General features: G+C 50.9%; 1 protein-coding gene across 8 annotated transcripts in view; it reads left to right on the forward strand.

The window, feature by feature from the left end:
- The window catches only part of Adcyap1r1 (ADCYAP receptor type I), a 50,316-nt gene extending 41,717 nt beyond the window's left edge, over positions 1 to 8,599 (forward strand). For 2 of the 8 annotated variants that reach the window (XM_050155554.1, XM_050155556.1), the window contains 5 exons: positions 602 to 685; positions 985 to 1,040; positions 3,518 to 3,647; positions 5,201 to 5,242; positions 6,599 to 6,733. In XM_050155554.1, coding sequence (XP_050011511.1) covers positions 602 to 685; positions 985 to 1,040; positions 3,518 to 3,647; positions 5,201 to 5,234 — 304 coding nt within the window. In that variant the 3' untranslated portion in view covers positions 5,235 to 5,242; positions 6,599 to 6,733. Of the gene's footprint in view, positions 1 to 601; positions 686 to 937; positions 1,041 to 3,517; positions 3,648 to 5,200; positions 5,243 to 6,598 lie in introns of those variants that run through there. The other 6 variants (XM_050155550.1, XM_050155552.1, XM_050155551.1 and 3 more) reach the window with 4 other exon arrangements.
- The last annotated feature ends 5,624 nt before the right edge of the window (positions 8,600 to 14,223 follow it).

A 14,223-nucleotide genomic window follows, 5' to 3' on the forward strand; every position in this document is an offset into this window, starting at 1 on the left:
TGTGTGTCCTCAAACTGAGAGGAGTTGGGGGCGGGGAAAGAAGAGATGATCAGAACAGCCATGGTAATCTTTGCTAACAAGCCTGGGACTCTTGTCTCCCCTGTGCCAACCCTGTGTGAGGTCCCCAGCCCGAGTTTCCAGCTGCACATCTTACTGAGTGACCTTGGCAAAGCCATGCACGTTCTGAGTCTGGGGCTGACACAGAGGTGACTCTCTGACTCCCTGTCTGATCCCCAGCCTTTTAATACTACTCGCCTACTAGTGTTCCCAGTGTGTGTGTGTGTGTGTGTGTGTGTGTGTGTGTGTGTGTGTGAGAGAGAGAGAGAGAGAGAGAGAGAGAGAGAGAGAGAGAGAGAGAGAGAGAGAACCATGCACACACACATATACTTATGGACATACATACATTCCTTTGTCCAGAGCTGACTCTGTTGGAGTCGTTAGCTTCCTCATTCTCCTCTGCGTGACTTCCTTAGCTTGTCCCCATTCCCTCCCTTCTCTGTCCTCCCTGCACCCCGTGAACTAAGTCTTCCCAAGCCCTACTGCAGTTTCTTCGTTGCCCAGTGTCCCCAGCTGACAGAAATGCTAATCTTGTCACACCCAGCAGCTGCGTGCAGAAATGCTACTGCAAGCCACAGCGGGCTCAGCAGCACTCTTGCAAGATGTCAGAACTATCCACCATTACTCTGTAAGTGTGTGTGGCCGTGGCTGTGGCCGTGGCTGTGGCTGGGTGCCCTGGAAGGGTGGGGGATGCATGCTGCTATCGCTGCCACCACCTGCGCTTGTCTTCCGTCGGGCTGGAGGAGTGTGGAGGGCCACCCGGAGCCTCCCAGCCTGCCCTGTTCCTGGCTGCTGCATGTTGATATGTGTCTTGTGAGTTCTCTGCAATTTTGTGGGTGGCGCTGGAGGGCATGTGGATATTGGAACTGTGGCATTGCAGGGACATCTTGACTTCGTGGCTATCCTGATGCCTGACTCATTCCATAGTGAGAAGTTAATGGCTGCTGATGAAAGTGTGTCCTTCCTCAAACCCCAGCTCCAAAGTAAGCAGTCAGTGACTGCTGATAGAAGCGTGGGCAACCTCAGATCCCCACTTCTCTGGGCTTTGGTCTTGGCAGTTGCCGAACTGTAAGAGCTCAGAGCTGGGATGAGTTCACTGTGCGTTGAGCACGTCATGTGCTTCTTGACTGAGTTCAGTCCCTACAAGCACCCCGTATGGTGGCTTCTTGCACTGTCTCCATTTTCTAGACAAGGAAACTGGAGCCTGATGAGGTGGAGTAAGTCACATGACTGGGAAAACACGAACTGGAACCTAGAGCATCCTATGAAGCACACCCCGGGTCACCTATGATACTCACACAGTGGGAGGTGTACCCTTCCTGACAGTCCACCAATAGTTCTGCGGACTCTGAGCACTAGAAGGTCTTCTTGGGACTGTAGGACTCTTCTTCCTATGGATGGTTCTTTGAGGTGGGAGGTTAGAGGTAGAGGCTATGTCTCTGTCTATCTAGGTTAATCGGTTTCAAGACATAGCTTGTCTTGGAATTCCCATTCCCAGACAGCCAGCTCAGACGTTACAGGTCCCACACACTGGGTTCCTGAAGCCTCTCACCTGTCACCACTTCCCTGTCTACCAAGGGCCCCGGAAGTGTTCTGAGTCCCTGGTTGTCATCCCTGCTTCAGAGCTCTGAAAAGATAGATACTGCTCTTGGGCCACATCCTACGAAACCCTCCATCCAGACCTGCATCTGCCCTGTGACTGGGAAGGGCCTGGCATCCTTCCCAAAAGCCAGTTTCTCAGTCTGAACCCAAGACACGGAAGACTGCCGTGAACCCTGGGAGGCTCCCAGGTTTTTTTTTTTTTCTCTGCTGGGTCAAGAACCTGGAATGGGTTCACTGCAGAAGGGAAGTTGGAGGAGAAAAGCAGGGCCCTCGCCTGCTCAGGACTCAACAGGACCCCCAGATAGGCCATGCGTATGCTTTTGTAGGCACATCTCCCAGACCTTCTTACTTCCATTCTGTCTCCAGACACACTCTGCTGCTTTCTGGTGTCAGATCCTGGGCACCGAGAGACAAGTGGGCCCTGGTGCCCGGGAGATACCGGGTTTTAAGGACTCTAGCTGGTTTTCCATAGAACAGGCATTTCCAGTGTTGACTATGTGCCTGGAGGTACTTGCTGTGAAACCTAACAGATAAAAGAGGGGCCCTCTTCAGGGCCACCAGGTATAGACAATGATGAGGACTGGCTGCTAGGAACCCATGTGGGCTCATGGAGAGACTCACTCAGATCCCATTGGCCCTGTCTTAGTGTAGGGACTATAAGATATGCTGCCTTTGAGGCACTGTGAGCCCCACAACTGTGGGTTTTTCTTCTAAAGATCACCCCAAGCTTCTGTTCCTTTCTCCTTCCCTCCTCCCTCGTTCTCCCCCCCCCCCCGCCACTTCTTGTCTTCCTCTAATAGAAGCTGGGATACCAAGGACATTATTCAAATCTAGGGATTTTTTTTCCCCAGAGAGACTGGGAAGGGGATATGAAGGGCACATGGTAGAATTGCTTCCAGTCAAATGGTCGCCTTATATTACAGTCCCCTTCTGAGGGCTAAGCTGTGTCAGGATAGGGTGAGCCTGGTGGTTCCAGGGGGCTGAATAAAGCTGAGGAAAAAGCACCTGCAGAGGAGAGCTAGACTCTTTGGGGAGGCTCACAGGGGACCAGTGTCCTGGGATGGGACCCTCTCTGGGAAGCCCCTTTGATAATTTACTCCCCCAGAGTAGCATTCCCAACCCACGTGTGTCTGGTGTCCTCACTGTGACCCTCTGTCCCTGTATTGTTAGATAGGGCCCTACCTACTCTTGGCTCTGTTGCAAGAGCTAAGAACAAGAGAGGATCCTAGGACGCGTGGTGGGCTCTCTGGCTCACCCATCCTTAGGTCAGACATCCTTCTTATCCTTTGACTCAGTTTCCTGAGCAGCAGCTCTCTCCTGTACAAGTAGAATTTCTGCTCAGTCCAGAAATTCTTACGTCCTTCCTTGAAACCCTTCCAAGTTCCTTTATGGTTCGTCTAGAACCCTCCCTCCTGGTCACTAGGATATTGCTCACAATATCCCCAGCCATTCCCAGACTCGGAAAAGCCCTGTCTCCATGGGTCTTCGGGCAGCTGTTTTTGAGGTCAGGTGGCTTCCCTCTGAGCCAGGACAGATTTGTTTTGACTCTAATCCTATCCTGAATTTTCCTCTGATTTTATACATTTACACAAGGGGGCCCTATAAATGATGTATTTTCAGTGGTCCTGCAGGATACTGACGAGGTGCCCTGCAGACTGGGGAACCCTCCTTACAACATCCTAGGAACCCTGGGCTCTAGTTGGCTCCCTCACTCCCAGACCCATTGCATCAGTAAAGAATGCCAAGCAGGTTTGTGAGCAGGGGCACTGAGAAGTAGCCAGGGCTGGTGACAGGCCCTCTGCCCTCCCTGCCCCCAAGCTCTGCAGTTCCCCAGCAGATTTTTGCTTTCTCCTGACAGACGGCTGGCTCGCTCCACCCTGCTGCTCATCCCACTGTTTGGAATCCACTACACAGTATTCGCCTTCTCTCCAGAGAACGTCAGCAAGAGGGAAAGACTCGTGTTTGAGCTTGGGCTGGGCTCCTTTCAGGTAGGCATGGTGCATGCAGAGGGCATAGCTCATTGGAAACTGAGCCCTGACCTCTGACCCACGGCCAGCTTCGTAACCCTGTGCACCTTGACTTCCAACCTCAGTGTTCGAATATAGGTCTTCTACAGTCCTTTCTGCTGCTCTAAGATGCGACAAAGTCTGGCTGTCCCCGTGCCTGGGGATCCTGACCCAGGTCCCCCTGAGTGACTTGAGATGAAAGTGCTCTATAAAGCCCTGGAGATAAGATAACTTCAAGTCCCTCATGCCGTGTCCACATCCTAATGTCAGTCATGTCCTCCAGCCACATGAGGACTGAAGTTCTGTCTTATCCACTTGAGTCCCTGGCACAGGGGAATCCCAGTCTAGGGTTAGAGAACTGAGTGGGCTGGAGGTACCGGGACAGATCCTTAAATGAATGGGTTTGGGGATGAGCAGAGGAACGTAACAGCAAGTGTATAGGCAGGAATGAGTAGGAGGCTATACTGTGTGCATGCAGCAAGTGTGTAAGCAAGAATGAGAAGACTATACTGTGTGCACGTAGCAAGTGTGTAAGCAGGGATGAGTGGGAGGCTGTACTGTGTGCACGCAGCAAGTGTGTAAGCAGGGATGAGTGGGAGGCTGTACTGTGTGCACGCAGCAAGTGTGTAAGCAGGGATGAGTGGGAGGCTGTACTGTGTGCACGCAGCAAATGTGTAAGCAGGGATGAGTGGGAGGCTGTACTGTGTGCACACAGCACAGCTGGGAAGTGAATAAAGATGCTAATGGGGGGTTGTAAGGCGAGCATCTCTCCCTGTTTAAATTGGTATTTGAGGGTGATGATCAGAAATTCCTCTGCACACCTGACTTGAACTTTAATGCAAAGTCCTTTTCCCCAGTTCATGTTCTGGCAAGGCTTGGAGCATGACAGATAAAGCTCTGGCCCAGGAGTTACAACCCACTGAAGGCTCCCATCTTTGTCTTTGACAGCATAGTCTAGCCATCATTCATCTGGCATTTTCAAATGAAAGCCCCAGGGTACTGAGTTCCTACAGACCTGGTTTCCAGCATTCAGGAAAAGGTTGCTTTGTTTCGTGCTGAGAAGCTGAATTCACGCTCTGCCAAGTACTCACCACACATGGGTTGCTGTGCTATGTATAAAAGCAGCTTGCCAAGGGAGGGCAGAGTAGGGGGTAGTGATGGACAAAAATCCTAATGGTCTGTTCTGTTCTGAAGGAGCCCTGCTCTCGGGGGCCTGAAGACTAGTGTCAGAGTTCAGAGAACATTCTGGCTTCCTCCAGAAAGGGCTAATGGCTTCCCTAGGAAATGGGATGAAGATAGTCTTTAGCGATGGGAAGGATTTGGCCTGTGAGTGTGAGGGCTAAGATGAGATGCCTGTCAGTGGGAACTGGTCTATCCGCTGTTTGGCTTCATGGACGCATCTGTCTTATCCCGTCTAGACTGCGATGTTTTTGTTTTTCCTGCTATCTTTCCCACTACCATTCCTCCCACATGCTCACAGTGTCTCAGGAGGTCCCTTGCTTGTAGGCTCATGGATGTTTGTGTTCTCTCCCCAGGGCTTCGTGGTGGCCATACTCTACTGCTTCTTGAATGGGGAGGTAAGACACAGTCTTCTGACCTTTCTCAGCAGGGCACATGGCGGGTGTTGGGGAAGAAAGTGGGAGCAGGTTCATCCGATAGGATCTTCCAGATTCTGAGGACTGAGAACAGGTGACAAAAATGTCAGTGAAATATGGTACCAACACCTCCTGGGATCCCCCACCAGTTCCAGAATTACTCCAACTCTGCACCCTAAGGCCGAAGCAGAAAAAAGAATATAGTTGGTGAAGGCGAATCTGCTGAGAGCACAACTCCAGGGCACATTCTTTCCCAATGACATGCCTTAGCGAGCAGGAGCAGTGCCTATAGGTCATCAGGCTGTGACAGGCAGTGCCACCGAGCCCCAGTAAGCCAGGCTGACTATCCCTGCTAGCCCAGAGCCTAGGAGAACTTAGAAGAGACTGTAAGGAGAAACCTGGAGCCTCCCTGAGGTGTTTCATTCCCAGAGCTACCATTCGGGGCTCCTTCTCTAGCCTGCTGGGGTAATGTTCTGGAGCAGAGCCCAGGATAAGGGTGCCAGGGAAGTGGAGGGGACTGGCTGTGTGGCATGGGTTTGCAAGCAGAGAGGGGTCTTTTTCCTGAGTCTCTGGGCTTAGTGGAAAGATCTTGGCCTCAGCAGACTCTTCCCCTTGTTTGTATCTAAGGTTAAAGATAAGCATCCACAATCAGAAGGCCAACGTAGATCAGATTATAACAGACTGAGAGAGCGCAGAGAGGGCTTTGCTTAAAGATCCTAGGAGAGCCAGAGATAGGAGTCTGGGCAGCTTGTCTGGAGTCTGCCGAGGGAGAGGAGGCACGAAGTGGGGAGAGTGGGTGTGGGTGCTGCTTCTAGTCACGCAGTGTGTATACAGCATAAAGGTGCCCGGCTGAAGCAGCATATGGCTCCTTACGCTTTCTTGGCATGGCCACCATTTACATATGCAGAGCTACATGGGGTTTGCCAAGAGGCATGGGCTATTTTATAACTCTTAGTCTCAGGAATCTTCTCACCTTGGAAGTGTTCAAAGCTGTGGATGTCTAGGCCTTATCTAGGGATGTTGCTATCATTCTTCATGGGCTTGGGGCATCTGGGATATTCCAAGCAATTTGAGTAAATCTCATATGCATCCCACAGTGGCCAACAAGGGTGATGATCTTTATTTGGTCCATTTGCTTCAAGAGGTTGCTAGGAGAGCCTTCTTGGCAGTTACAGAGGAAGCTGTCTGAGGACCTTGCCAAGACAGAGTAGGAAAGGGCTGCATGATACAGCTAGGGAGTGGGAGTTGGGTGGATAGTCATGATGGCAGCTGGGAAGGTACCAGGCCAGGGCATAGAAGCTGCTCGCTGGGAAGTCACGTACACATTGCTTATTGCAGGTACAGGCAGAGATTAAGAGGAAGTGGAGGAGCTGGAAGGTGAACCGTTACTTCACTATGGACTTCAAGCACCGGCACCCATCCCTGGCCAGCAGTGGAGTGAATGGAGGGACCCAGCTGTCCATTCTGAGCAAGAGCAGCTCCCAGCTCCGCATGTCCAGTCTCCCAGCTGACAACTTGGCCACCTGAGCCCTGTCTCCCTTCTGTACAGGCTAGGGCTGCAGGCCGGTGCCTGCGCTTGTTTGTGCCTCTTCCCTCTCCTTGGGCAGGCCCTGGGTAGGAAGCTGGACTCCTCCCCAAGGGGGGAAGAGAGAGATAGGGTGTAGGCTGATATTGCTCCTCCTGTTTGGTCCCACCTACTGCAGTTCATTGAGCCCAATCTGACATGTAAATACACCTCAAATTTGGAAAATTGCCCCATCTCTCCCCCCAATCCATGCCCCTGCTCATCTCTGCCAGGTTCCAGCTTGACCTACTGTGTCAAGCCCAGCCTCAGTGATGGCCTGATCCCAGGTACAAGGCCTTGTGAGCTGAGGCTGAAACATGCCTGTCTTGTTGAGGCTGGGGTAGTGCCTACCCCAGAAGCTTTTCACTAAATTGACTTTGGATGTGGGCCCCTTCTCAGCCTGTTCCGAGTCCTGAAGCTGGCCAGAGATGCAGCGCAGTAGCCAGAACCTTCTTTGAAGTGAGTCAAGCTGAGACTCCTTTTGCTTACCCGACATCTAGGATATCCGGATGCTTAGCTCCCGTGTGCCTGGATGATGGGAGAGCTACAGGGCTCTTTCAAAGGTTGGGGTGGGGGAGAGTTCTGGTGCTTTTCATTTGATCTAAGAGCTGAGAGCTAGAGATGCAGATGCATTTGGGAAAGAGATGAGCTAGCTGAAGTTCTTACCATGTCCACGGCTGTACCCTGACTCAAGACTTGATCATGTGGTAGCTTTATTTCTACCCTTCTTGCCCACAATGAACGGTCGGAAGAAGCCGTTCTCCAGCCATGCCAACCACAGGGAGCCCCTAGCTCTCTCCTCTCTCAATTTCCCCTGAAGTCAAAGCCATGTCTAGAATGAGCCAGCCACCTTGCAGTGATATCAACGAGTTCTGAAGCAACTTTCAATTTCCAGGGCTCCCCACAGCCCTGCCTTTCCTGATGACAATAACGGTAGATGCCGCCCCCAGCCTGGACTCCATTACTAAACTCAGATGTCGGCAAGACTTCCCCCATGTGCCCTTGACATTTGAATCGCCTGTGGGCCTCTTAGGGTGCTTGGAGGGGATGCTGTGTCTGTGGTGTGCATGAGCAGAAGCTGCTGATGGGAGGAGTGGTTCTGGCTCCCCAGCTGTATGTTGCATAGCCATAACCTAAGGCTTTAAAATAAGGCCAGATGTGGAAAGACAGAGGGGAGAATGTAGTGCCATAGGACCATGTGGCTCAGCTCTTTCCACGTGGATGCTTGTTTTTGTCCCTGCCTCTGTGGACTTGTTTGTGGCCATGCTGTGGAACGCATGGGGAGCATGGGAAACCTCTTTGCTTGCTGTTGTATTAAGTAGAAGGAGTGATGGAAGATTTGAGACCGCGCTGCTGGAGGGGCTGTTAGAAAGCCTGGAGAAGGTTCTAGATGATATGATGTAAAGATGAGCTCTGTGTTCTTGACCAGTGAGTTCAGGTTTTGGGTCTCCGGTAAATCCAGAAGGGAAAAGCACCTCCTTGCTCCTTCCCAGAAACATTAGGGGCTTGGACCAGCCACTGGGTGTACATTGACCCTTTACCCTGCACCTTATCCCCCTTCTAATCCCCTCTCCGGTTCTGAGAGCAAGGTTATCAGCTACACAAGAGTCAGTTGATCACGCTGCACTTTGGACACGGCTAGGGAGCTTGAGCTATTTAGAAGAAGCCACGGTTTGGGATTTCCACTGGTTTAGAACGTTGTGGCTGTGAGCACGTCTGTGCTGTGCTAGACCTAAGCATCCTTGGTTGCGAAATGAGTTTTTTTTTTTTTTTTTTTTTTTTTTTTTGTGCGTCTCCAGGTTCTGTATTAGTTAAAAAACCGAGGCAGGTAAACAGACACATACTCTTGTGTATATCATCCAAGGGGTGTGCGCGCACATGTCTGGACACATGTGCATGTGTGTGGACGCATGTGCATGTATGTAGATGCATGTGCATGTGTGTGGTAAGAGGAATGACGTTCTGTTTGTTTTCCCATTTGGATAATACAGTGCAAGTGTGCATAACAGAGGGAAGCTCAGGCCATGGTCGTTTGAATAGGGCCTCAGATGTGATGGGCGGAGCTAGCCTTGTAGGCCTGGCAGGGACAGGTTGCCCATGGCACCCTCCATCCAAAGTGCAGCTCCTGGCCTATGGACCCCGTTCATTTGTCATCACCCCCCCCCATCCATGGGTCTGCTTCACTGTGGAAGAAGAAACTGTGACTTTCTAGTTACTTCACTGCAAAACAGCAAAAACCAGATCAACCCTGAGCCCTTGCTGCTTCCTGAGCCCCCGCTGCTGCTTCCTGAGCCCTGGAGCCTGTGTCCTCCTAGAAGTTCCAGGTTCCTGTTGCTTTGTTTGTTTGTCTGAAAGATTATTATCCAGATGATTAGTTTGCTAGTCTTGTGAGCAGATGTACCCGAAGGATTCTGCGTATTCTGGGAGGGTCTGGCTCTCAGGCCTCAGGCAGTGAAGGGATAGTGCAAGGCTGGGTGCTGGGTTAAACCCTTCCCCCTTGACCCTCTTACATCTATAGTGCAAGCAATAAGACTTACTGATCTGTGTGTAGCCCAGTGTACCTCTGGGGTTCTGTCTAAACACCAACCATCTTCTCTTGGAATGGATCCCAGGCAAGGCTTGCAGCAATACAGCCTGGATCCAGAGAAGGGGAAATGGTTGAGAAATCCTGTGTGGGAGGTGAAAAGGGCTCCAGGGACTTAGAAACCCCGAGGTAGTAGCCCAGTAGATCCAAGAGGCACCCAGCCTATACAGGATCATTCCTGGGAAGTGGAATCTTGTTCTATGAAACCCCAGAGGCCAAATCTCATGGACCACATAGTGTAGGGGACAAGACATCCTTGTCTTGTCTTGTCTCCTGTCATGATTGTCCTGCTTCAGGGTGAGCAGGGTGTGCCAGCAAAGGGTCTAGTTCTCACAAAATTAGATTCTACATCAGGCAGGCTTAGGCTGCCAAGCAGTCAGAGGGATTGGAGATGCTGCACCTTTGAGCCTCAGCCTCCATTTTCGGGGTGCAGTGATGAGGTCCTCCTTGACACGCTCAGGAGCCCTCGATGAGTCCCCTCCTAACCCCATCTTCCCTGAACTGACTTCTCTGTGGACAGTGATGGGAACCTTGACAAGGGTCCAGTGCTGGGAATAACCCTGTCCCTGTTGCTCAACACTAGGACCTCTTCTGTTTGCTCTGTACCCTCTCTTCCTTGGGGGGAAAGCTGTGCGAGACTCTTTAATTCATTGTGTACCTTTTGTTTCATAAAAAGAGAAGGCAGCAAGTCCTGTGACACTACAAATTCCATTTGAGCCTAGTGAGCCTGGAAACCAGCTAGAAGAGCCTTGAGCAGGAAGCCTGGGACTTGGGGCTCCCCAGCTTTGCCGCTCACCTGCTGTTTGACCTTGACTCGGCCCTAAAAGGGGAAACTCAAAGACTATTAGAGCTGGAAGAGACTCGGATATCTGAAGGCAAACCTCCGTGGGCTCATGAGGAAACAGGTGGGCCTAGTGTGTTTTTGAATGAGAAAGTGGCTCTACCAGTATTACACAACCCTGCATGTGATCCAGATGGAGCACTCCAAGCAGCCATAGGATACAATGTACCACTTGCAGGAGTGGCTGCACCCGCAGAAAGTCCAGGGGTCCATGATACAACACAGAAGAAGCAATGGACTCGGTGTAGTAGAAGGATTACCTGCACCAAACCTAATCCTCTCCATCTGTTCTGGGACTCCACACTTTACCCTCAACCCCTAACCTGCAACGGTGTGGCCATGGTTACATCATCATCTGCCCCCTAGCTAGGGAGGAGGTGGAAGTGACATGCTCCCTATTGGTTTACAAGCTCTGAAACAACACAGCTGTGTGCTCATTCTTAGGGTGAAGACCCCTGAAAGGTATCCCCTTGCAACCAGCCTACTGCTTTGAGCCCCCTTGGGTTAACCGTTACCCTACCGAGGGTGAGAGCAAGGCCACAGGGCTTGGGTGGACACTGAATTCCAGCTTTATCCCCATCACTTTGTTCAGTTTGCTTTGAAGGTCGGGATGGGAGAACTCTGAGTGCTGGACCTCTGTGCCATCTGCCTAGGAACCCTTCAAGAGTGTGGGACATTCCTCTGGTGGGACCGATGCCCATTCTTTCTCCTCTCCCTGAACTCTGGGTCCTGTGGTGTGTCTGTACTCAGCCATGTGTGTTTTTCTGTTTGCTGTCTGTCTTCTGAGGCTTTGCGTCTGTCAGGGCTGGGGTGGTTCAGCCCTGGGTACCCCAGATGCGGCTCCAGGCTCATTCACGGGAGCTGGACCAGCCTGGGTTTAATTTCCCACAATAAAGATAAATCCCACGGACCTCACTGCTACCGCTGCCTCCATTAATGCTGTGCTCACACCCTGTCTGGGATTTGAAGGATGTCATACTGCTGTAGATGATCAATAAATGTCTTATCATTTTCCCCGGTGCCTGTTAACTGCTGAAAGTGGAGGGAAGGGAAAAGAGGCAGGGGGAGAGACTACTTCCCCCAGATCTGATTATCCCAGAGTAGGCAGTCTGCGAGTCCTAGTGGCCTTTGGGTGAAAATGGGACTGAGTGAGCTGAAGATGAAGGAGGGAAAGAAAGGAAACCCTCCCCTTCAGAGGACACCCTTGTGATGTGGGTAGAGCTGGGTTCGCTTGGATGTCTGGAAACAGAAATGGCTGACCCTAAGGTCTTTGATGCCTCATAACTTTTATGAAGTTTGGTGGGAGCGGCCCCCAGATTCCGAAAGCTTGCCTGCGGGGAGTGTTTCAGCTCAGCCCAGGTGTGCCCGTGGCTGGCAGTGTTTCAACATTCTTGGCGAGTCAGAGCCATCGGCCCTGCCACAGCAGGTAACCCATTCTAAGTAGCACTCATTTCCTTAAGGGCCTAATGATTGTTGTAAGTCCCCTGCTCACTGCGTTAGTCATGTTTTGATTGCTGGCCACAGAAAGTCAGAAAAAGAGTCATAGAATTTGTGTCAGGGTGAAGAAACAAGAAGAGTTACCTGAAGCTACCTGCCATGCCCCCAAACTGATGCCCAGGCTGTGGTTGCAGTGGCTGCCACCCTCCCAGTGATGCATCCTTTCTGTTGGGGTCTTGATGCTGATGTCGTCACTGCCTCTGAAGCCCATAGCTCGAGGCAATTCACCAGCAAAGCATCCGACAGGTAGCATCCTCTCTCTGGTTGTGTGTTTCTTGTCAAAGCCTCGTCTGATCTTTGCCCGGGGCTGTTCTACCTGCTGGCGTGGTGTTCTCCTGGATGCATCAGGGAGGAGGCCAGGGTTTCAAATCTGGAGATTTTTAAATCATTCCCGACTATTGAGGAGGCCTGAGAATAGGAAGTGCTGACCACAGACATGACCTGGAGGGCTACAGCCATTACAGAGCTAGCTCCTTCCAGTTACCAGGCCACTCTAAAGTGGAGCCAGTGAGATAAAGGCCAACAGATGTCAGCCTTCCACCCAACAGGCCATGGAGGCCTCTGACCCCAGTGTCTAGGAGGCTGTCACGTCGGCTTTTCGAGGCTACACTTGCCCTTTTCTCCTTCTAGGAGATTGACTGGCCGTGCCCCACAACTCACTTAACAGACACCTTGTTCTGAATGTTAAGCTCTCTGCAGGTCAGAATCTGTTGGCTGCTCCTTCAGAAGACCTTTCTAAGCTGTGATTGTTTGACCAGGACAAGTGGAGGTTCCATATTTCATTCTCAAAGGTCATTTCCAAGAAGCACAGGCAAAGAGCCAGACGTGAGTTGGAAATCTTGAGTTCCATATTAAGGAGGAACTTCTTGGCAAATGTAAATAACAAACTCTTAGTTCATGGAGTTAATAGTTCTCAACACCGAGAGCTGTTCCAGCCTCTTTCTCCCCCTGTCCCAAGGAAGCCCCAAGCTCCATTTTTTCCTAGGTAATTCCTGGTTTTTCTTTGGTAACCACAAGTAAAATCCCATTCAGGAATCCAGAGTTCTTAAGCTTTTGGCTGAACCAGAGCCACCATGTGGCTGGGCCCATCTGCAGTTTCTGATGCAGCATGGCTCAGTCTGGGCTTAGCAGTCTGCGGTTACTGCCCTTGGAGCTAGCGCTGTGAGATCCACTGCTCTATCCATCCTGTCCGAGGGGCTGTGGCTGGACATGGCGGCCTGCTTGTGAACCCTACGCTTGGGCAGTGGTTCAATTCCTAGGGGCTAGATAGCAAATAGACGCGGACAGAGTGAGCTCACTGTTTTAGGAGGCCCAAAGGTCTGAAGAACGTTGGCCTTTAGATGTCTTTTGAGGCTTAGTCATCCTTCCTGGATCCTGTAGACCATCAGAGATAATCTGAGAAGCCAAATCCAATAATACCAAGAATACAAACTGTCTTGAGTCTTAGTGCCATCTTGGAGATAGTTAGGGTCAAGTTCAGAGGTCATAACTGAAAACCCCCAGTAAAAAGTGACCTAGAGGAGACAGAACTTTATCTTCCTCACATTAAGTCTGCAATGGGGAGCTCATAACTGGCAGTGTGGTTCATGGTCCCCCAGGCTATCTCTTGACATGTACATTGTTAGCATGAGTCCCACCCCTAAGTCAAAATGGCACCTGGAATTCTGGAACTAGACTCAGAGCTAAGGGAGAGAAAGCAGGTATGTTTCTCACTTACCTCCCATTGGCCATTATTTGGCCATATGACCACACCTCACTCCAAGGCCAGTGTCTTAGTGGCGGTTCTATTACCGTGAAGAGGCACCATGACCGCAGCAACTCTTATAAAAGCATTTAATTGGGGCTGACTTACAGTTCAGAGGTTTAGTCCATTCTCATCATGGTGTGGAGCTTGGCAGCACATCAGCAGATATGGTGCTGAAGAAATAGCTGAGACTTCTATATCCAGATTTGTAGGCAGCAGTAAGGAGAGACCCAGTGGGCTTGGGCTTGGGGCTTTTGAAACCTCAATGCCAACCTCAAGTGGTACACTTCCTCCAGCAAGGTCGTTTTTCCTGTTCCTTCTCAACTGGTGCCACTGTCTGGTGCCTAAGGTTTCAAATATATGAACCTAGGGAGGTCACCCCTGTGCAAGAGCAGGGATCGTCCATCTGTAGATCCCACTTTATTTGAAAGAAAACCAAGGGGGATACAGTGTCCTAGCTGGACTTTGAAGTTTCTTGGTTAGAACTGGGTGTTCCTATCCCTGGTAGCCTTGATTTGATCAAGGGATGAACACATGCTGCCATGTTTTGGGTTTTCCTTCATTCTTTGAGTTCCTTCAAATGTTTGTATTTTCATGAGTGCATTTTGTGCTGTGGGAACGTCTGCTCATCGCACAGTTTTTAATTAGGGCGATCTTCAGAGATAGTTCCTTTGGAGAGGAGAATGAGTATCATAATTGCTACCTCAAGTAGATGCAGGCGAAACGCTTCTCA

The sequence above is a fragment of the Alexandromys fortis genome, unplaced genomic scaffold (assembly GCF_014885135.2).
Source record: "Alexandromys fortis isolate MF-2015 unplaced genomic scaffold, M_Fortis_MF-2015_v1.1 scaffold_93, whole genome shotgun sequence".
In the NCBI taxonomy this organism is placed as follows: domain Eukaryota; kingdom Metazoa; phylum Chordata; class Mammalia; order Rodentia; family Cricetidae; genus Alexandromys; species Alexandromys fortis.